General features: G+C 47.5%; 1 protein-coding gene across 8 annotated transcripts; it reads right to left on the bottom strand.

The window, feature by feature from the left end:
* Positions 1 to 13,932: 13,932 nt before the first annotated feature.
* Positions 13,933 to 23,342, bottom strand: VRTN (vertebrae development associated). 8 transcript variants are annotated; one of them, XM_058567349.1, is made up of 3 exons: positions 23,157 to 23,278; positions 22,977 to 23,056; positions 13,933 to 16,980 (listed from the first exon to the last, which is right to left on the bottom strand). In XM_058567349.1, the coding sequence occupies exon 3, from the start codon at positions 16,977 to 16,979 to the stop codon at positions 14,859 to 14,861; it is 2,121 nt and encodes a 706-aa protein (XP_058423332.1). In that variant the 5' UTR covers position 16,980; positions 22,977 to 23,056; positions 23,157 to 23,278; the 3' UTR covers positions 13,933 to 14,858. The 8 variants fall into 8 exon arrangements, with proteins under 8 accessions (XP_058423332.1, XP_058423331.1, XP_058423330.1 ...); XM_058567348.1 differs by lacking the exons at positions 22,977 to 23,056; positions 23,157 to 23,278 and adding exons at positions 20,324 to 20,381; positions 22,461 to 22,969; XM_058567347.1 differs by lacking the exons at positions 22,977 to 23,056; positions 23,157 to 23,278 and adding exons at positions 17,573 to 17,854; positions 22,461 to 22,969.
* Between the last annotated feature and the right edge of the window lie 1,412 nt (positions 23,343 to 24,754).

The raw sequence follows: 24,754 nt of genomic DNA, 5'->3' as shown, positions 1-24,754 counted from the left end.
AGGCAAAGAGAGACGGCCTCCTCTCTGGTCCTTGAACACACCAAGCATGCTCCTGCCTCGCTCAGCCTTTGCACCTGCTGGTCCTGGTCCTTCTGCCAGAAACATCTTCTCCCCATATCTGCTGTGCATTGCTTGTTCAAATGTCACCTATCTGAGAGGCCCTCCCTTGTCACCTCACCCCCACTATTTACACTGTTTATGTGCTTTCTTCATAGCTCTGTCCCTGCCTGACATTTTATTACCAGTGTGTTTGTCAGCCTTCCCCCATTGGAATGCAATCTCCATGAGAAAGGGGCTCCTGTATCTTATTCATGGCTGGCTGAATCCTCAGTGCTTAGAACAAGGGCGGGTTCTCAACAAAGATCTGTTCTGTGAATGGGACCTGTGTTCTGGCTCTATTCCAGCTGGGACCAGCTCTGTGACCACCCCCCCATAGTCCCCCCCCCCAAGGCTTCCCCTTTAAAATGTGAAAGGATTGATGGTTTCTAACTAGGGGCTTAATTAGAGTCCCTAAGGGTCATTAAAGAGAGAATTGGGGGAAGGGATCCATGAGCTATTTTTTTTAATTGAGGTGAAATTCTCACAACATAAACAATTCAGTGGCATTTAGTGCATTTACAATGTTGTGCAACCACTACCTCTATCTAGTTCCAAATCATTGTCATCACCTCAAAAAGAAACCCTGTGCCCATTAAGCAGCTGTTCCCCTTTCCCCCAGCCTCTGGCAACCAGCAATCTGAGTTCTGTCTCAATGGATTTACCTATTATGAATATTTCATATAAATGGAATCATACAGTACCTGACCTTTTGTGTCTGGCTTCTTTCACTTAGCATAATGGTTTCAAGGTTCATCCACATTGTAGCATGTGTCAGTACTTATTTCTTTTTATGGCTGAATAATATTCCATTGTATGGATATACCACAATTTGTTTATCCATTCATCCATTGATGCCATGTGGTATTTTTAAAAGCTTTTCCAAATCTGCGGTAAGACCATACCATCTGACTAACGCGTAGTTGGTAGATAAGAGCTGATAAAATATGGGCAATATAACAAAAGAGTGCTTGAAGATTCCAGGGCCTGATTGTATCACGCTACATAAAATAATCTAGCTGGCCCCACAAATACAGCCTCCATCTCCGGACACCTACAGTGGCCCAGGCACCAGTCTAAGCATTATATGTGTTTATCTTCTCACTCTTCACCCTCAAGCTCTCTGAGGTAGGGACTCTCATTATGATAGTCCTCATTTGGATACCTCATATTGATGTGGAGCTGCTGAGTCACGAGAAGAAAAAGAATTTTCAGACACAAGCAGCTCATTCATTCGCACCTTTATTTTGTGTTCAGCATGGGGACAGGACCCATGGGCGGTAAAGAGCTGCTGTGTGGAAGTGTCTGTGCGGGGCCAATATATACCATTTTGGGCTATTTTACTATTCTATAGAGATGTCAAAAGAGAAAGTATTAGGTGGTCTGGTTAGCCTCAAAGATTAGGGCATGGGGGTGGCTGAATGAGACACGACCTTGCATTCCAAGGTAAAGTGTGCCTCAAGGAACACATAGGCAGGAGATTAAAGTCATTGATTACCTCCTGAGGTAAATTTCTTCGCTCCTAGCCAGAGGCGATTGAGTAATTTGAGACTAAATGAAGTCTCATGGAAAGAATTGGAAATTGTAAAACAGGTCATAAAAAGGTTTCGACCATGTCAATATGATACCTGATTCAGATAGCTCATACCTCATTCAGATGAGGCAGCTGAGACGAAATACGCTAAAGATCGCACAGGTAGTAGTAGTAGAGTTGGCATCTGAGCCCAGATTCTGCATCCAGAGGACGAACCTTTAACCACCCCACACTCAGGCTGGCTTCCTGGTCACACCTCACCAAGCTTCACTGCCGGCTAGGGGCCAGATGAATGGAGCAGACATGGGCTCCAAGAGAAGGCAGTAGAGTTGAGTTGGGGGGGTGAGGGTGGGGGACAGGACATTGATGTCAGGTGGTAAAAACCTACCTCAAGGATTGTTGGGATATTTAAATGAGATGGGTGTGAAAATGCACTTCTCAGTGCCTGTTACATCGTAACTACTATACATTGACTGCAGAGGGAGGGATGCTCAAGCTTACAACAGATGTAAAGCAGATACGATAGATCCTGACTCTCAAAAAGCTTATACTCTACAGAGTGAAAGAGATCCACACCAGTGACCACAGTAAAGTCACTGCAGTGTGTGGGCTTCAGTTGCATCATCTATAAAATGCTGCCACTGTGTTTCACCCGTACCCTCGTTAAAGCACCTGACTTTAATCATTTGTTTGGCACACCTGTCTCCTTATTCTACTGTGAGCTCCTCAAAGGCAGAGGCCCCATCTATTCATCTGTGAGCCCATCATAGACCCATGGGAGTTCAGAAAATGTTTGTGAAATAAATAAATAGTGAACTCTGAGGCCCTTTCTGGCTCAGAACTTCTCCACATCTGAGATTTCTGTTCAACAAATAATCCACAAAGTACTGGCCTGGGCTCTGCAGGACACAAAGAGATAAACCATCAGCAGTACTCCAAGAACACTCACTTCTAGTGAATCCACTTTTAGGAATTCACGCTACAGATATCCTTACCCACATGCCCAAAGATGTAGGTTCAAGGATACTCTGATTCTTCGTGTTATTGTAGCATTAAAAGATTAGAAACAGCCTAAATGCCCATCAGTAGAGGGCGGGCTCCAGAAATGCTGGTACAGTCATCCATGGGGCTACACAGACATTACAAAGAATGAGCCAGGCTTAGATAAACTCATATAATCTCTGAGATTGTACTCAATCGCTGAGATGGTTGAGTGCAAAAAGAAATTTACAGAAGTCTGCACATACTATGCTATTTGTATATTGTATTTTTAAAGGAATACAGACATACACATATAAATGCAAAGACTAACTCTTGAATCATGCTGTCCAATAAATTATGTTAACCACAAATGCAAGCCGTATATGTGTAATTTAAATTTTTTCAGTATTCCCATTAAAAGATAAAAAGAAACAGGTGAAATTAATTTTACTATATTTAACCCAATATATCCAAAATAGTATCATTTAACATTTAATCAACATTTTAAAATTATATTTTTCCAGCTTCATTGAAGTATAGTGGTATATTTTTAAATTATAAATGAGATATCTTATATTCTTTTTTTTTTGTAGTAAGGCTTTGAAATCTGGCATGTATCTTATACTTACAACATGTTTCAATTCAAAGTAGCCACATTTTAAGTGCTCAGTAGTCACATACAGCTAGTGGCTACTATATGGGACAGCGAAGTTCTAGAAGGACTTCAAAGGATGGTAATGACAGTTGCCCCTGGGAAGAGGTTTTGAGGAACTGAAAATCAGGGCACAAAGAAGTAACTTTCACTATATGCTCCTCTGTTCTGTTTGACTTTTTTGTCCGTGTGCACACATTGCCTTTTTTTTTTTTTTGGTGAGGAAGATTGGCCCTGAGCTAACATCTGTTGCCAATCCTCCTCTTTTTTGGTGAGGAAGATTGGCCCTGGAATAACATCTGTGCCCATCTTCCTCTACTTTATGTGGGATGCCTGCCACAGCATGGCTGGATAAGCGGTGAGTAGGTCTGCGCCCGGGATCCAGACCTGCGAACCCTGGGCTGCTGAAGCGGAGCGCGCAAACTTAACCACTACACCACCAGGCTGGCCCCAATACATTGCCTATTTTTTAAAACTCACAATTCTAAAGGTAAGGAAAAACACAGAAAAGCCAGAAGGAGAAACAGAAAAGCAATGATGTTAGAAGTAGGAGGAGATTCCAGACATGCAGGGGCAGTGTTAGGGAGGTCAAGAGAGCAGAGTTTTTCAGAAGATAAGGAGGAGGAGGAGGTGGGGGAAGAGGCAGTACCCTGGGGTGACTTCAGATTTGGCACCTGGGACGTTGCTCATCACTCATCAGTGACATCTGAGAGCTGTGTCAGGAGAGGATAGGATTGGAACAAGACTGTAGCAGGTCAGGAGTGGGAGGCAATAGGTTTGGTCCCCCATGCGGAGAAGACCCACAGATGCAAACACGGGAGCCAAACAATGGTGACTAACTCACAGGTGGCCCAGGTGGTAAGGGCTGCTGGGGACGGCTCCTGGAAGCCGTGAGTGGGGAGGGTATGATAGGAGGCAGGTGGGTCAGGCAGTAAACATGGGCCTGGAACCAGCATTGTGCTGGAGAGTAGAGAGGAGTCGGGCCTGGCTGGAACCGAGTCCACTGGCGGAGAGCAACAATAATCAGCCTGGCTAACAATTGTCTTCTTAACCTCTTTGGAGACACAGACCCCTTTGAGAATGTGATGGCAGCTGACCCTCCCCAGAAAAATGCACACATGCACACACAATTTTATACACAACTTCAAGGCATGCCCAGAGCCCCTGAGAGCCACCCCAGATCACAAAGCTTGCTCTAACAGTCCCCTGTGGACAGCACGATGTGGCCCAGGTTCCTCAACCCGCCCTTCACAGTCTGGCCCCATCACCTGCTCTGGCCTCATCCTCTGCCCACCTCATCCCCATTCCCAGAGTCATATGCGGTGGCCCTTTGTTCTGAGTGTTTTTGATCCTAGAATACCCTTTCCCTCTCAGGAATTCTTCCTCCTCCTCCTCACCATTCCAAAGCTCCCTCTCTCCCCCAGACACGTTTAATTACATCTTCCACTTAGTACAGACATCCAGGGTAAATGTTGCATGTCATTACAGTTTGTTTGTGTAACTGCTCTGTTCCCATCTCCTTTCCCACGCAGATTTTGTGCACCCTGAGGGCCAGGACCTAATCTAATCCATACCAGGTACCTGATGAATGAATGAACCCAAATATCACTGAATTAAGGAAGAGCCCCCGGGAGGTCCTGTTTCCCTGAGGACCCAGAGAAGGGTTTTTAGGGGCTGTGGTTGGATGTTGGGCCATATTCCCGCCTGATAGGAATGTCATCTTTTGCTTGGCAAGTGAGATGGACTCTTACCCCGTAGCTCCCAGACAGAAGTCCCAGACTGTGGACCAAGGGAGGATGAGGCACAGGGTTGGGGAAGAGCTGTTTGGGTAGGGTTGCCAGATTTTTTAAAATTGAGGTATAATTGACATCACAGTAGTTTCAGATGTACAACATAATCTTTCAGTATTTGTATGATTGCAAAATGATCACCACAATAAGTCTAGTTAACATCCGTCACCATACATAGTTACAAAAATTTTTTTCTTGTGATGAGAACTTCCAAGATTCACTCTCCCATGGTAACTGTAGTCATCATGCTGTGCATTTCATCCCCATGACTTATTCATTTTATAACTGGAAATTTGTATATTTTGATCCCCTGCACCCATTTTACCCACCTCCCATCCCCCACTTCAGGCAACCAACAATCTGTTCTCAATATCCATGACCTCAGGGGTTTTTTTGTTTGTTTTTTGGTTCTGTTTTTGTTTAGATTCCACATATAAGTGAGATCATACAGTATTTATCTTTTTCTGTTTGGCTTATCTCACTTAGCATAATGCCCTCAACGTCCATCCAGGTTGTTGCAAATGGCAAGATTACATTCTTTTTAACAGCTGAATAATATTCCATTATATATATATATATAATGGAATATATATATATATATATATATATATATACACACACCTCTTTTTCTTTATCCATTCATCTGTTGATGGACATTTAGGTTCTTTCCACGTCTTGGTTATTGTGAATAATGCTGCAATGAACATAATGGTGCACATATCTTTTCAAATTAGTGTTTTTGTTTTCTTTGGATAAATACCCAGAAGTGGATTGGATCAGATTTCTTTTTCTTTTTCTTTTTCTTTTTTTTTTGTGAGGAAGATCAGCCCTGAGCTAACATCCATGCTAATCCTCCTCTTTTTGCTGAGGAAGACCGGCTCTGAGCTAACATCTATTCCCAATCCTCCTCCTTTTTGTCCCCCAAAGCCCCAGTAGATAGTATGTCGTAGTTGCACATCCTTGTAGTTGCTGTATGTGGGACGTGGCCTCAGCGTGGCCGGAGAAGCGGTGCGTCAGTGCGCGCCCGGGATCCGAACCCGGGCCGCCAGTAGTGGAGCGCGCGCACTTAACCGCTAAGCCATGGGGCCGACCCCAGATTTCTTTTTAATGGAGGTGAAATTCACATAACATACAATTGACCATTTTAAAGTGTACAATCTAGCCCTCCAGAATGGAAGGGAGTGGGACTTGGACTCCCCATCCAAGCCTACTAACCACAAGGCTGCAGGAAGACCAGCTCCCCCCACCCCACGGGCCTGCCCGGTGGGGCAAGCGGTTAAGTGCGTACGCTCTGCTGCGGCAGCCCAGGGTTCACCAGTTCGGATCCCGGGCACACACCGCCGATCTGCTTGGCAAGCCATGCTGTGGTGGCATCCCATATAAAGTGGAGGAAGATGGGCACAGATGTTAGCCCAGGGCCAGTCTTCCTCAGCAAAAAGAGGAGGATTGGCAGACGTTAGCACAGGGCTGGTCTCCTCACAAAAAAAATAAAATGAAAAAAGGAAGACCAGCCCCCCAACTTGCTCTGGACCATATCAGACTCCTTCCTTCATCACAGGACCTGCTGGAGCTTCCCATGTCACCCCATCCACCTCCTCACCCCTGTCCCAGGGTTACTAGAGAGACAGAGAAAAGTCTACTTGCATCTAATCGGAAAATGAGCCTTATTACCTCTTGTGCCCCCACCTTCAATCCAGTTTATCTATCCTTCACCTCAAGGGACTCTATTTTTGCCTCCCTCCTCATCCTAAAACTTAACACCAGTGATGCCTATTTTATTGTTTTCATTTTTTATATTGTTAGCCTCATTATTATTATTATTGTTATTGTTTTTTTGTGAGGAAGATCAGCCCTAAGCTAACATCCATGCCAATCCTCCTCTTTTTGCTGAGGAAGACTGGCCCTGACCTAACATCTGTGCCCATCTTCCTCCACCTTATATGGGATGCCGCCACAGCATACCCTGACAAGCCGTGCGTCAGTGCACGCCTGGGATCCCAACCCTGGCCGCCAGCAGCAGAACGAGAGCACTTAACCACTATGCCATGGAGCCAGCCCCTGAAATAATTTTAAACCTATAGAAAAGTTGCAAAAATAGTACAGAGAATTCCTGTCTACGCTTCACCCAACTTCCCCTAAGATTAACAACTCACATAATGCATATTTATGTACAATTATCATAACCAGGAAAATAACATTGGTACAATACTTAAACTGAACTACAGTTCTTATTCAAATTTCACCCAGTTTTTCCCCTAATATCCTTTTTCTGTTCCAGGACCCAATCCAGGGTCCACATCGCATTTGTTGTTGTGTCTCCTTAGCCTCCTCCAGTCTGTAACTGTTCCCCAGTTTCGTCTTTCATGACCTTCAGGCTTTTGAAGAGTACTGGTCATTTATTATGTAGAATGTCTCTCAATTTTAGCTTGTCTGATGTTTTTTCATGATTACATCAAGGTTATAAATTTCTGGTAAGAATTCCACAGAAGTTATATGTCTTATTACTGGTATTGTTAACCTCACTTAGGTTCATTGGTGTCTGCCAGGTTTCTCCACTGTAAAGTTGCTATTTTTATCTTTTTCCTAAGAAAAAAGGGATGGCATTGAAAGATTTTAAGCAAGGGAAGTGACTTGTCTAGATTTGGGGGCCTTAATTATTATTAAGATAATCCGAATATATTGGATTAAGCCTCACCCTCAGGCTGGCCTGGCCAAGAGCAAGCCAGTATCCAGCACCAGCCTTTCCACGTCAACCCACACAGGGGGTCCCTGGCACAGGGCCCAGGAGGAAACACTCGACCTCCCAGTCCAAATCCACTCATATCTTAATCCAATAAATATTTTCGCACACCTACCATGTGCCAGGCCCTGTTCTAGTCAGAGGGATAAAGCATTGAACAAGTCAGATGAGTTCCTGCTCTCTGAGGGTTTGCATTCCAGTGGGGGGAGACAGACAACAATCCAGAAAACAGCTGTTACAGATGGGGATGACAGCTGTGAAGGGATGTGGTAGTAGTAACACACTGAGGTGTTACTCAGCACAACTGAGGTGAGGGGTCAGGGAAGGCCTCTCTGAGTGCATGACTTGACTTTGATTTGAAGGACTGACTAGAGCCAGCTGCGTGAAGACCTAGGGAAGAGTGTTCCAGGAACCACAAGGGATGTCACAAGCACATCTGGGGGCACTCAAGTGCATCTGGTTGATTTGCAGGATTTGCTGATTTCTGTGGTATAAACACTCCATCGTGGCCAGTTTCAAGCTACCAATATGACAGGGTAATGTTTAGGAAGCTAACATTTTAAATGGTTTGGGGCCTCATCACAGTGCCGGGACCAAATGGCTGTATCAAAATCCTGCTCTCTTGGGGTTTTTCCCAGCTCTGGGCCTTTCGTTATCCTCATTCCATCCTCCCCCACTCACCCTCCTCTTGCCCCCGCCAGGGTGTGCGTAGGAGTCTTCTACAAGGCTCTTCCAGAAATCCTTCCCCAATCCTCAGGCGGAGGCGGCCTTGCTCCTTCGTGCCCCATAGCATCGTTGCCTCCCTCTGTGACAGCTCATAACATATGTCAAGGCCCTGGTTTGAGAGACTGACTTTGAAAACCAAAGTCTCATTGCATAAAAATGTCTTTCAATGGCAATTTATCATTGTAAAAGAGTTCTGTCTTTATCTCTTTAATAAAATAAATTAAGATTATCATCTAAAATTCTGAATGAAGACGTAAAATTACAAACTACACTTACTGGACCTCTGAGAATCCTCGTACCTAGGTTTCTATTTTTTTGTTTGTGTGTGTGTGTGTGTGTGTGTGTGAGGAAGATCAGCCCTGAGCTAACATCCATGCCAATCCTCTTCTTTTTGCTAAGGAAGACTGGCCCTGAGCTAACATCCGTGCCCATCTTCCTCCACTTTATATGGGATGCCGCCACAGCATGGCCTGACAAGCCGGGCATCGGTGCGCACCTGGGATCTGAACCCGGGCCACCAGCAGCGGAGCGCGTGCACTTAACCGCTAGTCCATGGGGCTGGCCCCTCCTTGTACCTAGGATTGAGAACTAGTTATATAGTCAATGTTTATAAACAACTCCAAGGGGCACTAGGTCTTCCCGAGCTTTGTAACCTTCCTCTCCCTCACCTCCAGGCCTCAGCAAATGTGGACTGAATGAATGAATGAAGTACCAAGTATCTTGCAGCTATCAGCCTCCCTCCTGTCCCCATGAAGGTGAGGTCTGAGGACCAGTGGACTCCACAGCCATCAACACCTGTCTTGGGCACTGCAATGCAGCCTAGCTATGCCCCCCTCACTGTCCCCCAGTTCTGCCTTAAATCACAACAGATAACTCTGCCCAAAGTCAGGGGGCCTAGAAACAGAGCTTCAACAGGCTGGCTGGCTGTCAACACACACAAGCCATGAAACTGCATTGGCACCCCTTCTGAGCCAGGCTGAGCTGTGGGCAAGTGGAACACAAACCCACTCAGGCCCAGGTGCTCTCTGAGTATCTCCCTGACACCGAGCAGCCCATGCTTCTCCTCCTCCCCGAGTCTGGCCTCCCACCAGCCGGCTTCCTGGGGGCTGCAGTCTGGAACAGGTGAGGCAGCCCTCCTTCCTCTGCCGTCCCATGGTCTCCTCAGGCAGAGGGTGATACATGAGCAGCTGCCTGCCCAGTCTCCTCCTGGCTATCCTCCTATCTAGGTCCCCCCAGCTCTCTCTGCCTGGTAGGGAGGAGCCGCTAGAGTTAAGCGGATTTCATGCTATTTTCAAAGTCATTTTCCACGGAAATTTTTTTTATATTGTTAAACCTACTTTCTGCTGCTTCTCATCTCCCTGAAAGCTTCCTCCTCCTCTTCTGTGAGATAAACCAGAAATGGGAACATTTAGGAACCTGGTAGTGACACCCTACAGCCATCCTGGGGTGTCACTAGCCAGGGTTGGGGTGAGGAAATCACTCTAGAACCTTCCTGTTAGAAGTCAGGCCAGTGAGCTGGGCAGACAGCACCCGGGGCCGGAGCAGGATCCCCCTGCACACAGACCCTGAGCTTTGCTTCTCGGCCTTCCAGCCCTGTCCTAACAACTGCCTGTGTCAGATGTCTGTCCCTCAGCTTCCCATCCTCCTGTGACAGCCACCAAACTGGGATGAGAGTTTTACCACCAATGACCAGGGTCATCTGAGGAACAATTGAGGCATGTCCCTGAGATCCCCCTTGCAAGCTACATTTCTCAGAGAAGAGCTGGCCCTAAGGGTGTCAGGATGAGCTATGAGATGCCGAAGCCAGCATATGCTTCCTCGCGACCCCACTGCACTTTTTTGTGCATTCCACGTGGAAGCCTCTATCATATTGTGTCAGACCACAGCTGCCAGTAAACCGACGCCTTTTCGAGGACAAGAGTTGAGGCCAAATGGCTCTGTTTCCTCAGCTTACAGAACAGGGCTCAGCCTACCATGGGTTGCTGGAGAGGAGCCTATTACGTCTGCCAGAACCTTTTGTGAGCAAGGCTGATCCAGCACTTCGGCCACAGACAGCTGAACCAGACTTGGGCCAGTGTGTGGCCTCAGATGTGACCTGGCATGAGAGCTACGCTCAGAGGAAAGGATGAGGATGGCCTGGGCCGATCAGCTTCTCTTCTCTGTGATAATCCTGCAGTGTGGAACCATGTGAGGCCCACAATGTTCCTAGGGGCCTGCTGGGATGGAATGTGGGAGAGAGAAAACTCTAGGACGGCACTCAGCTTTCTGGACAAACTGATAACCTGATGCTGGCAGCAATCAGGGTAAAAATTACTCAGAGAAGAGCAGGTTGGTGGGGAATGGGGATGAGCCCAGATTGGCGGGTGGTGAGACTGGGGTGCTGGTGGAACATCCAGGAGAGGCAGTTGAGATATGAGGTAGATGCTCAGGGCCCAAGAGCCACCCAAGGGCCTGAGTGCTGCACTCCAGAGAATATTTGAGGAGCAACCTCATGCATCAAGGTAGACAAGATGATTACCAAAACACAGGGCCCCTGCCCCCAGGGGATAAATATATAGATATAAAAATTTTCTAATTATTCACATTTCACCTGATTGCTTTTTTTAGGGTAAAGCTTTATATTCAAAATTTTTAGAACCAGTTGTTACTTTACAATAGCACAGAACGTGGAAGATGTACAGCTAACCTTACATATTCTGTTGTTTTCTCTCTTTATTCAGTGTTCATTTCACTGGAATTTGTCTACATCTGCATCTGAGATAGAAAGTGGTGCAAAGAGATACAAATAATTTCAACAATTGTCAACTTCAAAATCAGCATGACATATTCTTGGCAAATACGGTCACTGCTCAGGTATTTCTGCCTTTCTAAGCAGATTATAAAGGAAACAGCTTTTCTACACAAGAATAATTTGACCATACTTATAAAACCTTTTCCAAATCGATAAATATTGACATTTTTATCTTATTTTTTTTCCAACAGAAACTAAAGTATTTCCCTGTGGGTTTGGGACTCAGTGCTGGCCTCTGACAAAAGGACCTTTCAGTCTTGGGACAGAAGTGTCTGTAATCTAGAGAGAAACCTTGAGCAAGAGTCTCCTTGGGCATTAGCTTCCTCCTAGAAAACAGGAATTAGATTCCCAGGGGCTCTCAAACTGGACATTTTTAACAATAGCAAATGCTCTTCTAGCATTTACTATGAGCAAGGTACTATATTATAGGCATTACTGTAATACCCATTTTACAGATGGAGAAAGTGAGTCACGGCAAGGTTAAATAACTCACCCATGTATATATACTGCCCCTCCAATGTCTAAGTTTAGAATCAGTAGGTCTGGGTGGGGGCCTGGAATCCACACTCCTAACAAGCTCCCCTGATGGACTCCCATCTAGGTGATTTTTACACCCCATTATGAGACACTGCTCCAGGCATCAGAAGATTTGCTCTGGTTCTGAGTGCAGGGGAGCATATAGGAGAATCCGGACCCCAACCAGGACAGTTCTCAGGAAGAGGTTGGTGCCACCCTCTGACAGACAAGGCAGTAAAGGGGGTAGACTGGAGATTGGAAATAGCTAGATAGGGCTGTGCCTACAGGGAACCCAGATGTTGTCTCTTGCTGCACCGCATTGCCACCTGCTGGCTGCAGGTGGCCATCGCAGGCCAGGTAGGAACACCATTTGTCCAATCCTTTGACAAATGTTAAGGGACTACCAAGTAACTGCATTGCTTGGGGGTTCAGTGGAGACCCCACAGAGCATAAGACAAGCCATGACAATGCTGCATGGTTAGCACTACGGGAGGGGGAAAGGTCAGTCTGGATGAGGGGTACAGCGTGAGGGGTCAGTGGGGAAAAATGAGCTAGAGGTAGGTAGGGACTAGACTAGTGGACCACCTTCGAGTTTGGATTTTGTGCTAAGGGCAATGGGAAATCCAGAATGGGTCAGATTTAGGTTTTAGTAAGACCATCCCGGCCTTTGTTGGGAGGATGGAGTCAATCTGAAAACCATTCCCGTATCAGAGATGAGAGGAGCCACTGGCCTAGATTAGGGGGTGGCTGCGGGGATGGAGAAAAACAGGCAATGAGAAATATTTAGGAAGTGGGATTGATTAGGTCTGATAAAACTGAATCCCAAAGGATAACAGGAAGAAAAGCCTAGTGGCTCCATTTCATTCATTCCTTTTTCAACAAATTACAGCACCTACTATGTGCCAGGAACTAATCTGCCTGCTGGGAATGCAATGGTGTAAGCCAGTCAGGAAAAAGTCCTGCTTTTCACGGAGCTTATGTTTTACTGGGGGTGGGTGGTGGTGGTTAATAAGCAAATAAACAAAAAAAAACATCAAATGGGAATAAATGCCATGTAGAGAATTTTAAAGGGTGATGCAATAGTGACTCTGAGAGCTCTGAACGGTAAGGAGCCTGCCCTTAAAGACGACAGGGAAAAGCATTCTAGACCAAAGGAACAACGCAAAGGCCCTGATAGCAGGAGTTAAGTGTAGCATGTTCTCGATCAGAGGCAGCCAGTAGGGCTGGGGCTGGGACACGAGGCAGGAGAGAGAGTCAGGGGCCAGGTTAGGAAGGCCTTTGTGAGACAGCACAAGGGATTCTAAGAGTGAAAGGAAGCTGCCAGCACATTTTAGACAGGTAAGTGGTAGAATCAGGTCTCGCTTCAAGATCTCTCTGGCTGCTCTACAGAGAATGGATTGTATGGGGCAAGAGTGGAAGCAGGGAGACAGGAAGCTGAGATGTGGGCCAGGAGAGATGATGATGGCAGCAGCATGATGGGGAGGATTCTGGGCATACTATAGGGTCAGAGTCAACAGGACTTCCGACGATTGGATGTGGGGGTGAAAAAACAGCAGAACCAAGAATGACTCCCCAAGACCATGGGGATGAGAGAGACTGCAGGAAACTTAGGAGGAGAAAGGGCCTAGGAGAACTCCTTCCCCAATGATACCACATCCCAATAAGCAAAGGCCTGGCCTTAAAGAACAGCCCCACTGGAGGGGACATGCAAGTTAACCACTCTAGAGCTCAGTTTCCTTACCTGTGACTGGGCCTCACCTGCCTGGATGCCTGGCAAGGAGTAAACAGAATGAATACCTGATACAGACTTGACCCTCGTGCTGGCCTGGCCTCTGAGCACACTTAGTGAGCCAGTTTTCTACCATTGGTGGGAGCTATCTTTCCAGGCAGCCACAGCCCAGCCCCCAGCTGGAAGAACACCTAAGGTCACTTCTAGATCCAATTCTAAGCAGAATTCCCAGAGTAACCCCCTCTACCCCTCAAGCCCTGGACCTGGGAATGTCCCATCAAAAGAGAGAAATGGTCACTCTCAGTCTCCTTAAACCAAAAGGAAATGTGGGAATGGGCAGTCACATCCTGACAAAACAAATACCAGACACCAAGGGCTGTGGGCACCACATCACTTTATTTCTTTGGTTTTCCAGCTTCACTCTTGGACAATGCAAATTCAGTCTCTCATCTGCCTGGCTGCTGTATGGTCCCTCACGGAAGATGGGGCAGTCTCTGAGGAGATGCTCTGCAGAAAGATGCCCCCGTTTTGGTCCCCAAGAGCCAGCCAGGCTGGCAGAGGACTGCAGGGTCCACAGCACATGGCCAAGCACCAGTAAGCAGAGACTCGAGGCCCTCTCCCCCCGCCCCTTACCATACTCCTTGCAAGGGACAGGCCAGCCCCTCAGTGATCCAGCTCACGGTCTTCTCTTAGAGGCCATCCTTGATTCTGCCTATACATCCCTGCTTCTGCTCATGCCAAGCCTGGCACCCTCTCCCTTGGGAGTGTCAGACAGAAGCCACTGACCCGCTCCACACTTGATGTCTAATGTTCCTTTAGGCACCATCTTGAGTAAGGACAGTGCCAACCGCCAAAAGGAACTGAATATATATATTCTGCCCACTGGGACAGATGGCCATGCTATAATACTCTTTTTGTCCCCAGGAATAGCTGAAAGCAGCATTAGCTAACCAACCCCCCTCCAGACCCCCACACACGTACAGCTTCCAACACCAGCAAGGGGGCCCAGCCAACCCCCTTAAATCAAAACAAAAAACTAAAACCAAGACACAACAATAAAAATAAGAACGGCAAACAACTGAAGTGAACATCTCTGGTCCTGCAGCTCTCTGCAGAGGACCAGATGGCTGATTTCTGGCTCTCTCTGCCCTGGAGCCATAAAACACAAATCTCCCCTTGCATTCAGGATAGATACTGTGGGAGCCGGAACAAAGGACATCCTGGCCAAGCCAGGGAGCAACTCAGGTCCCCGACCCTCTCTAAACTGGCCCCCCTTTCTCCCCGCCCCATTCACACCTCCCTGTCAGCCATCAACCAAGGTTAGGCCATCATAGAGGGCGCGCTTCCACATGTAGTAGGTGGAGCGGGCAGTGAAGGGGAAGAGGGCACTGAACTCCTTGTAGGAGGGGAAGCTCTTGGACTGGAAGCGCTTCTGCAGGAACAGCTTGGCCTGGGCCTTGAACTTCGTGGTGGCAAGCATGTCCATCACCAGCATTTGGCCGTCCCTGCCACTTGCCGCTGCCACCACAGGACGGCTGGACAGGGACCCACTGTGGGGCCGGCTCTGGGCCACGGCCCCCCCTGGCAGGACCCCGTCTCTGGAAGGCCCTCCCTGGACCTTCCCTGGATCCTCTCCTGGAGAAGCCCCCACCTGCAGGGTCCCTGCAGGTGGGGCCATGGCAGCTGTCACATTCCTACCAGATTCTTTCTCCTGCTTCTCCCCTGCCCCATGCACCCCCGCTTTGCCCAAGGTCAGGGCCTGTACCTGAAGCTTAGACATGCTTCTGCGCCAGCCCCGGGCAAGACTCTTCCAAACCCAAAAGGTGGAGGGTGACAAGCTAGGGTAGCGGAGGCGAAAGCGACAGAAGGGGAGATGCCCACTCAGCACCTGTTTGCGGGCAGCCCTGCGCAGACGCCTCTGCCAACGGGACAGGGGCATCCTCAGGGGCAGGAACTCCCGGGGGGCAGGTGGCCCCCCACCTGCTGCTTTCCCTGCCCTGTCTTCCACCTCACCCTTCCAAGGGAGTAGGGCCTCTTCCCCAACAGATGCAGGCTGGGGAACCCCGGCCACCAAGAGGGCTGGTGGCGGCTTGAAGCTGGGGTTCCTTCGGAGGGCCTTTCGGCGCCAGTTGTAGTAGGTGGACCGGGAGATGCCAGGGAACCTGCGTTTGAAGCAGCGGTAGGGTACCAGTGTGTTCAGGGAGATGCAGTGCTCCAGGTACAACTTGGCCCGCTGCATTAAGACCATTCCAGGGCTGGACACCGCCAGTGACGAGCATCCGAGCCCCTCGGTGACCTGTTCCTCCGGCAGCGTCTCCAGCTCCTCCATCGCCAGTGCCTCCTTGGGGGCCAGGGCCTGGCAGGTGCCAGAGCCCAGCAGCTCGTGCTTCCAGGCATAATAGGTGGAGCGTGAGATCTCGGGGAACCTCTGGAGGAACTGCTGCAGGGGCACGACACCCCCACGGTGGAAGCTGTCCTGCAGGAAGTGCTTGGCCGAGAAGCGGGCAGCCACCTTCTGCCGGTGCTCCTGGGACTGCCGCCGCCAGCGGTAGAAGGTACTCTTGGTGACACTGTAGCGCTCACAGAGGTGGGAGTAGCTGAGGCCAGGCTCCCGGTTGAGCAGCTCCAGGGTCTTGGCTGGTGGTGGCAGCGGGGCCAGGGCTGGGCCAGTTGCACCTTCAGCCTCCACCTCCTCCAGCCCCACCACAGGGGCAAAGTACTGGTGGCGGAAGAGGTGGCTGGTGAGGGGCTGGCCAGCCCACATGATGTGCAGCGTGGCAGGTGTGTGGTCACAGCGACGGGGCCGGATGATGCGGTTAAAGTAGGGCCGGATCTTGAGGTTGCGCATGGGGTAGATGGAGTAGATGTTGCGCTGCAGGACAGAGGCGAGGGCATACAAGTGCCACACATTGGAGAAGCTGCTAGGAAAGCAGGTGGCCTTGACATCCGCATCGAAGATGGCCTCCAGCGTGGCGGACGGCAGGCTGGTCATCTCCGGGGACTCCTCGGAGCACAGGGAATAGCGCACGGCCTGCAGCATCACCTTGGACTCGATCATGCCCTGGAGGTAGTAGTGTCTGTGCAGCAGCATCTCCACCACAGTCCGGGCCCGCAGTTCCAGGCTGAGGCCTGCGTCACCCCACAGCAGCATGCTGGCCGCCTCAAACAGCAGGCTGCCCTCGCCCTTGCACAGCAGCGGCAGCATGTTCCGGGGAGCATCCTCTGGGTACAGGCTCAAGGCCACCGAGTCCACCTCCAGCATCTGGGGGCCGGGGCCCCCCTCCCGGCAGGTGGGGAGGGTGAAGGAAAACAGGACCTGTTTGGCCTCAAGGGCCGCACCCACAAGACCCTCCAGGCCCTCGGACTCCACTGCCTCTTGCAACTCCTGTAGCACCTGCTGCACCAGCTGCTCCCGAGATTTCATCCTGCCAGGGCAAAGGATAGAGAGCAAAGGTCAGGACACAGTACCCAGACGATACCCAGCAATGGCGCCTTGTCCACTCCTGCACTTTCCCCCTCAAGATAATGTCCATCCATTCCCATTCCCCCAGAGCAAATAATGGCTAAGTGCCGCCTGGGGTTTGTTTAATCGCTCAATGGTATTGAGGAAAGAGCTTGTCTCCAGAGCCTGGCTTTTGGTTTTGTTTTATTTTTGGTGCCTGGACAGGGACTTGAACCCTAGACCTTCAGAATAAAAGTAGAGCATAGCTTTGAACCCTGGCTCTGATATTAGCTTGGGCAAGTCACTTAACCTTTCCTTGCTTCTGGTTCCTTTTCTGTAAAATGGGGATGATGATAAAAGTATCTACCTTATAGGGCTGTTGTGGGTATAAATGAGACAATGAGAATCAAGGATGGAGATATATAGGCATATACACACACACACATATATATAAATCCATCCTTAGACTAGTGCCTGGCACATCGTGAAGTACTGCAGAAGCATTAGCTATTATGGTGTATTATCTAATACTATCCATATTATATAATACAGTTGTAAAAGCGGTACCTCTGTACCTGTAAAGGCTTACAATCACATAGAGCCAAAACTGGTCTGCCTTTCCCTAGTATAGTGATTCTCAAAGTACGGTCCGTGGACCCGTGGAGTTCCATGAGACTTTTTCAAGGGGTCTGCAAGTTAAACTATTTTCATAATAATATTCAGACAATTTAATAGTAAGATATTATTTGTCTTTTTCACTGTATTAACATTTGAGTAAAACTGTGGCGCCTTAGCATGAACTGAGGCAATGGCATCAAACTGTGATAGAAGTCCTTATGTTCTTCACTCCCACATACCTGCAGTTAAAAAAAAAAAAAAAAAAAAGCTAGTTTCACTCAAGAATGTCCTTGATGAAGCAGTAAAGATTATTATTTTTATGAAATCACAACCCGTAAATACACAACTTTCCAGTATTGGGAGTGACAAAATGGGGAGTACTCCAGCATTTCTGCTACACAGAAGCATGACGATGTCTCACATGGGCGACTGTTTGGGTTGTATGATGAACTAATCGTTCTTACCATGGAATACCATTTTTACTTGAAAGAAAGATTGAGAGACATTCATCATTTAGACTTGGGTATATTTGGCAGACATTTTCTCAAAAATGAATAAGGTGGCCTGTCACTTCAAGGAAAACTACTAACTATTTGCCACCAGTGAAAAATTTTGAGCTTTCATTTGAAAATTAGAATTTTGGAAAACCTGTATCCACTACAGTGAGCTTGACAGCTTCCTGTTGCCTAAAGACTTTTCTGATGGGATGAGTGGTGACACTAACAAATGTAACGTTTTATGCTGTATAACGGAATTGTCAACATTTGGAGATCTGCAACACGCAATGAACTGTATTTCCCAAATAACCAATGGGTGATGTTACAAAGTCATGCATGGGTAAAAGATCCATTCAAAGTATAAAAGAAAGCAATGGATTTTAATAATAATAGGGTACAAAAAGTTCATGGATATTGTTTCAGATTCTACATTATAACTAAGCTTTGAGAAACTGCTACTTGTTGAGTTTTGGGGTAGCTATCAAATAATATCCACTAAAAACACTACCAAAATACTCTTCCTTTTTCCATCTATGTTACTTGGATGAAGTTAGATTTTCTTCATATCCATGTATCACAATAGATTGAATGTAGAGACAGATCCGAGAATCTACCTATCTTCTATTAAACTAGATATTACAGAGATTTTTAAAAATGTAAAAGAACACACTCTTCTCACTAAATTTTTTTTTGTTCTGGAAAAGTTATTTTTCACAAAAACCACTATTTGTTACTATGTAACGAGTTTCTCATTTTTAATAAATATTTTCAAAATTTCTATTTTAGTTTTGAATACAATATACATTGATAGAGGTAACCTATACAAACAAAAGCTCTTCAGGTTTCTCAAGTTTTAAGAACATACCAGTTTGAGACCTGCTGCCCTGGAACAAAGAGTCTTTTCAAAGGGGGTCGGTAGCCCAGCCACCGTGCTGGCGTAGATCTAAGAACTAAGATTTACCGAGCTTTTGCTATTTGCCATGCACTGTCATCCTGACAGGCACCCTTAAAGGTAGGTACTATGGTTATTCCCCCATTTACAGGTGAGAAAACTAAGTCGATGGAAGTTAGGCTAATTTGCCCAAGGTCACACAAGTGGTGCAACCAGTAGTTGAAACCAGATCTTCCCTAGGGCCTATGGTTCATCTACTCCAGTTTAAACTGCCAGCCACCTTTTCAACACAAACATCATTCTAATTACTGGTACATTTTCAGTGTTGTATTGCAAAGCAAAGTAATATTCCTTTATGGACACTGCTTTCAAATGAAAAAGGAGACCATTATCCTTTCTCAGATCTTTGTTCTCAGAGTTCGATAAATTGCTTTATATTAGCCTTAGGTTTAAAAATTGTGTTTGGGTGTAAACATTTGTCAACTCACCTAACTGCACATTTAAAAGCACATTTTGCACACTTAAAAGGGATGTGTTTGAGTGTAAATTATGGTTCAATAAAGTTGAAACAATTTTTAAAACACCAAAGGAATACCGCCAGAATTTTACTTGATAGTCCTAAAAAAGAAAGCTTTTTAAAAACTGGTCATCCAAATCACCTTTGGATAAAATTTCTGGCTATAAATTTTTGTTTTAATGTGTATATTATGACAAATCCGGTCTAACCTCTCACCTAATTTCTATTTGTATCATATTATTTGACCCTGGAATTGGGCTTTTAATCTGTTCTTCTTTTATGTACTTTGTATTTACTTTTTAAAAAACTGTTGGTTTTCTTTGGACTCAGGAGAGAAACTTCTATCAGTTCTTGGTAAAGAGAGCACTCCCGTATGCAATAAAAAATTGAGCCCTGAAGAACAAACTGTACACACAGAAGAGCTTTTTCATTCTGGCAGACAACAGAGACGCTAGGTTCTTGTTTGTCTTGCAAGTTGCTTGTTGAACGCTGCTATACAGCTGCATATAAATGAGCACTCTGCTAGATACTTTGCAAACAAAATTAACGAAAACAGCTACCACTCACCTACTCCTTCTTATACGTTTAATTTAGGTTCAACCAAAATCTCAGAAAAAATAAGAGGGGACAATTAATCTAAATTGTGTGGGTGATTCTTCCTGCCCTTGCCTTCAAGGAGCCTCTTTCCTGAGGAGAGCACGATGTTCCCTCGGGTCATTACAAGTCTCTGTGGGCTTTACAAGGGGTGAGCGTTTGGATTTCAGGCTTTTTAGAGGTAATTTTGTTTATATGTGGTTCTCACCTTCCCTCCACGTGAACTACAACTTCATCACACCTGCACCATTGCTCCTATATCACACCTGGAGAAACGGAGGCTTAGGGGTTAAATTAAATAACTTTCCCAAGACCACACAGCTATTAAAGCTACAAAACCTAAGCATTCACTCCAGAGCTCCCTCCTAACCACTGTAATTCCACCACCCAGGGGAATACATCACCCAAAATGCTCATCAGCCAAACGATCCAGAAACAGAGGGATTCTTGGAGCTTTGAGACACACCTGGCCATTCTACAGATAAGGAAATTGAGATCCAGAAAGGGAAGATTGACTTGCCTGAATTCATGCAGCAGTATCCAGATACCTTCCAACACAAGGTCCAGATACACACTTCCTCCTGCACAGACGCCACCCCTCCCTACCCTACCTGTCCCACCCAACCCCTTCCCTGTCCCAGTCACACCCCGCTCCACCCTATCTCATTCCTTTCTCTTCCCCAAAGACGTAAGAGGAGGTGTGAGCAGGTAATACCCTACTTCTGTTTTCCTCAAAAGCTTGCTGAGAAAAAGGAGCTCCCTGGAGAGGCTCTGCACCCCACATCCGCTCAAGTGGCTCTGGACCATCAGACATCGGGGCAGTGGGGAAAGGCCAGAGGCTGTACCAAGAAGCCAATCATCCTTAAGTAGACAATTGATTGATGGGGCTCAGGTGCAACAGTCTTTCCAACAGTGGCTCCCTGGAAGTGCAATGCAATGCAGAGCAGGCGATTGCCAGGTGCATTCATGGAATGAGGTGCAGAAAGTGAGAGCTAATCTATGGGCTTTGCCCAGCTGGCCTCACCTGCCCCCCGCAACTCTTGGAGGGATCTGAAAAGACATGAAACCAGAGAGGCGCAGCTCCCTCAGATTACACAGGCCTCCTGGCTTGAGGTTGGGAGGAAGGTAGTAAAACAAGACATCCAGAAAGTGTCTTAGCACCTAGGAAGGGCTCTGGAGCCAAGGAATGAATGAATAGACATGGGCAACTCTGCAGGAGACTCAAAGCCTCACCTTCACCATGGCCAGCTTTCCTCCACCCCTAGTCTCCCTGTTTCAAGCAGACGGGGTCTCGGATCCCAGGTCTGGCCTCTGTCCCTTGCATTTTAGGAGTGAGCCAGGGCTCTGTGTAGGGTGAGGGAAGGAAGAGCGAGGGGTCTGCTGACATGAGGCTGGTAAGTCTCCTCTGGCCTCTAGAACAAACTCCCTCCCTGCCAGCCTCAGCCTGGGCTCTGCATTTGCTCACCAAGCACCCCGTGTTCTCCCATCCCTTTTCTCCCCGTCCCTCATAAAGTGGGCCCTGCAGTCTCTATAGCTGACCCGGCCCAACAAGCATGAGGGAGTGCCACACAGGCCTCAGCCCTTGGTGAGATCAATTAAGACCGTGGTAAACCGGCTGGTACTTCACCCGGCCTGGCTCCACTCCCCTAGTCACGCTGGCCCGATTGCCCAGGCTGCGCCCTCGGCTCGAGGGAGCACCAGCCATCTTGGCTCCCTCCCCGGTGGCCAGGAGGCCCAGTAGGGCATGGGTGTGAGTTCCCAAGGAACCCCCCACCACCAAGGGCAGCGAGAGCGCCAGGGGGCACCAAGGTAGGCACAAGCCCACCAAGTCAACCGTGCCTCGGGCGTTCCAAGTTCAGCTGCTCTAGCGGACCACGTGTCTAGAAGGTAGGAGACGGGAGAGTACGGCCCACGAAAGGATTCAGCACAGGCCACCAGTCGCCACTGAGGGTGCCAGGAGGCAATGGTTGGCATGGGAGAAAGCTGGCTGATCAGGGGCATCTGAGACAAGGGACCCAACCTGGAAATCTCCGGGTGTCTGTGGGGAGGGGCCGAAGCCAGACCATTGTGTAAGGTGGGGAGAGGAGATAGGCCTGCGGGTGGGGGTGGGGAAGGGGCTGGAGGTGGGGGTGGGGAGAAAGGGAACTTGAAACAATGCCTCACCTCCCCTTCACACACACACACACACACACACACACACACACACACGCAGCATCCTTCACGGAGTCACTCCATGACCCTTGGGCCCTTTAGTGTCCCAAGGCCATTTCCCATTCCCCTGGGGCTCCAAGCTGTAGGAGGCACCCACGCTTCCTAATTTTGAGGAAATTTACTAGTTTACTGACCTCGAGGGTGGCCCAGAGCCCTGGGGGCATCCACTTCTCTCTCCTCCTTCCAGTTTGGGACATTTAAGTCACCCTGCGGGCAGCGTCCCCAGCTGAGCGCCACTCTCACTCCAGAACTGGTTTCATATCTGTAGTGGACCACTGAGCATGGACCGTCTACAGCCAACTGGCCGGTGGAGAAGCGACTTAAGCCACTCCCCCCAGGAAATCGCCCACCCTCAAGTGCTCTGGTCTTAAGATGAAAGAAGTGCAAATTCGGGGGTCACTTCCAATGGTAAAGTGATAGCAGCTATTGTCTCGTCCACTCTACCCAGCTGGGGGTGTTAAAGCGTCCGGACCTAGCTCTGAAACAGACCCCAAACTGCTCAGGGAAAACTTAAAAGAAAGTTGAAAGATTTCCAAAGAGTTTGGGGGGAGGGGAGGGGAGGAGAAGGTTTTAGATAGAAAGACCTAAGGAAAGAAAGTCTGTGGCCAGGCTAAGAGGGGGAGGGGGTAAGAGCGAAGCTGGAAACTGGCCTTGCATGATTGGTGAGGCTTTGGACCCCTCTGTACCCTCAAGATGCATCTCTTCCTGAGGCAGGGCCCCATCTCTGGCCCTGCAAGACAAGGAGGCTGGAGAACTCACTGCCCCCAACTTGGCGCAGGCCCCCTTTTCTTCCAAGAAAGCCCCACTTTCTCCAAGGCCTCCATCCCCACCTTTCTCTGAGCATCCCTCAGGTTAGGGGCTCAAAGTGTGCCTGGGCCAGAGCTGCTTCTGTCAGGGACCAGAGCGCCTATCCCAGGACACCTGGTTGTCTGAGCTCAGCCAGAAAGTGGGAGTGTGCGGTACCTGGGGCTTCCGTCCCTCCCCACAGCTCACCTCAGCCCGGGGGCCTCAGATAATCCCGGAGGAACCAGTCCTATCCGCCCGTCTAGTCCCCACTGGTGGGGGAGGTGAAGGCCGCCAGATTGCAGCCTTTGGTGGTAGCTCCCCCCAGGGGCTTTCCTGCCCGGCTTTAACCCTTTGCAGTGCTGGGGCTAGCTGCTTCTCTCCCGGGCTCCAAGTTCCACCCTCCAATTCTCTTTATCGCCTTACCCCTGGGGACCACTGTAGAATGCTCCCCAGTGTCGGTTCTGTCCCAGCTCTATTATAATATTCTATTATCATTCTCTCCTCTGCCAATCATAAACTCTGTATTTATCATCTAAGTCAAAGATCCTTTATCAACCACCATTCCCAGGAGCACTGGACATGGTGGGGGGCACCAGATGTGAACTCAAGTCAGAATCCCACCAGCCCCACCCACCATGATGGCAGTCGCCTGAGGCAGTGGTTTAGTGGTCTCCTGGACTTGGATTTGAATGCCAACCCTGCCCTTACTAGAGCATGGCCTTAGGCAAATTGTTTAAACCTTCCGGAGCCCGCATTTAGTGCTTACAGGGGCATAACATTTACCCCAGAGAGTTATTGGGTAGGTTCAATGAGATGATAAATTTCAAGCATGTAGGCCTGTGCCCAATGCAAAGCCAGTATATTTCAGTTCTCAGCCTCTCCAGTTAATTTGAAATTATTTTTAAGTTCTTAATATAAATGCGGTATTAAAAAAGTTTCAGAGAATAGTGATTATCTTGTAGAAGGAGATGGAATTACGAGATACTTTTTCTTTCCACATTGTATCTTTCTGTGTCGTTTGACATTTTATAAGGAGTCTGAATTACTTGCTATTATTTTAAAAAGCAATGAAGATCATTTAAATTTCTTAAAAAGCTAATGGAATCTTTAAAAGTATTTTTTAGAAAGGAACAATAGTGGGGAGAAAAAGGTTTGTTGGTGCTTCCATTACCAAGGTAAGAGTCTTATTTATAGACTAATTAGGAAAACTTAGAATAATTGGGAAAATTTTAAAAGTAAAGTAGAAGGAAGAAAAAAATTACCTATAATCTCATCGTCTAAAGACAGCTATTGTGAACATCTTGATATATTTCTTTCTAATCTAGTTTTGTTCTTAGACTTACACAAATTAAACATTCTCTTTACAAAAGATCCAAATAGTACAGAGTAAAAAATAGAGGAAATTGAGCAAGTCCTCTCTTTGGGTCCCTAACACATTCTGCTCACTGTGCTGATCTGCCAGTTCTTTTTCTGTGCATTTTCATCTTTTTCTGTGCATCTACACATGTATATTTTTCTAGTCTCTCTATGCATATTTTGTTCTGTTAAACATTTTTAAAACACTTTTGACTAAATATATATCATTTATGTACATAATACATATTATGTATTATGTACATAAATGATATATTATTCAAAATGC

The sequence above is a fragment of the Diceros bicornis genome, chromosome 24, assembly GCF_020826845.1.
Source record: "Diceros bicornis minor isolate mBicDic1 chromosome 24, mDicBic1.mat.cur, whole genome shotgun sequence".
In the NCBI taxonomy this organism is placed as follows: Eukaryota; Metazoa; Chordata; class Mammalia; order Perissodactyla; family Rhinocerotidae; genus Diceros; species Diceros bicornis.
Note: the sequence above shows the minus strand (reverse complement) of the source record. Positions and strands in the feature narration are given on the sequence as shown.

Excerpts from the sequence above, each read along its gene's own strand:
- VRTN (XM_058567344.1), bottom strand. The coding sequence starts at position 23,150 with ATGGAGGCCTTGGAGAAAGTGGGGCTTTCTTGGAAGAAAAGGGGGCCT. Across the intron at positions 16,981-23,085 it reads CCTGCGCCAAGTTGGGGGCA|GATGAAATCTCGGGAGCAGC; the intron begins GTGAGTTCTCCA and ends TTGCCCTGGCAG.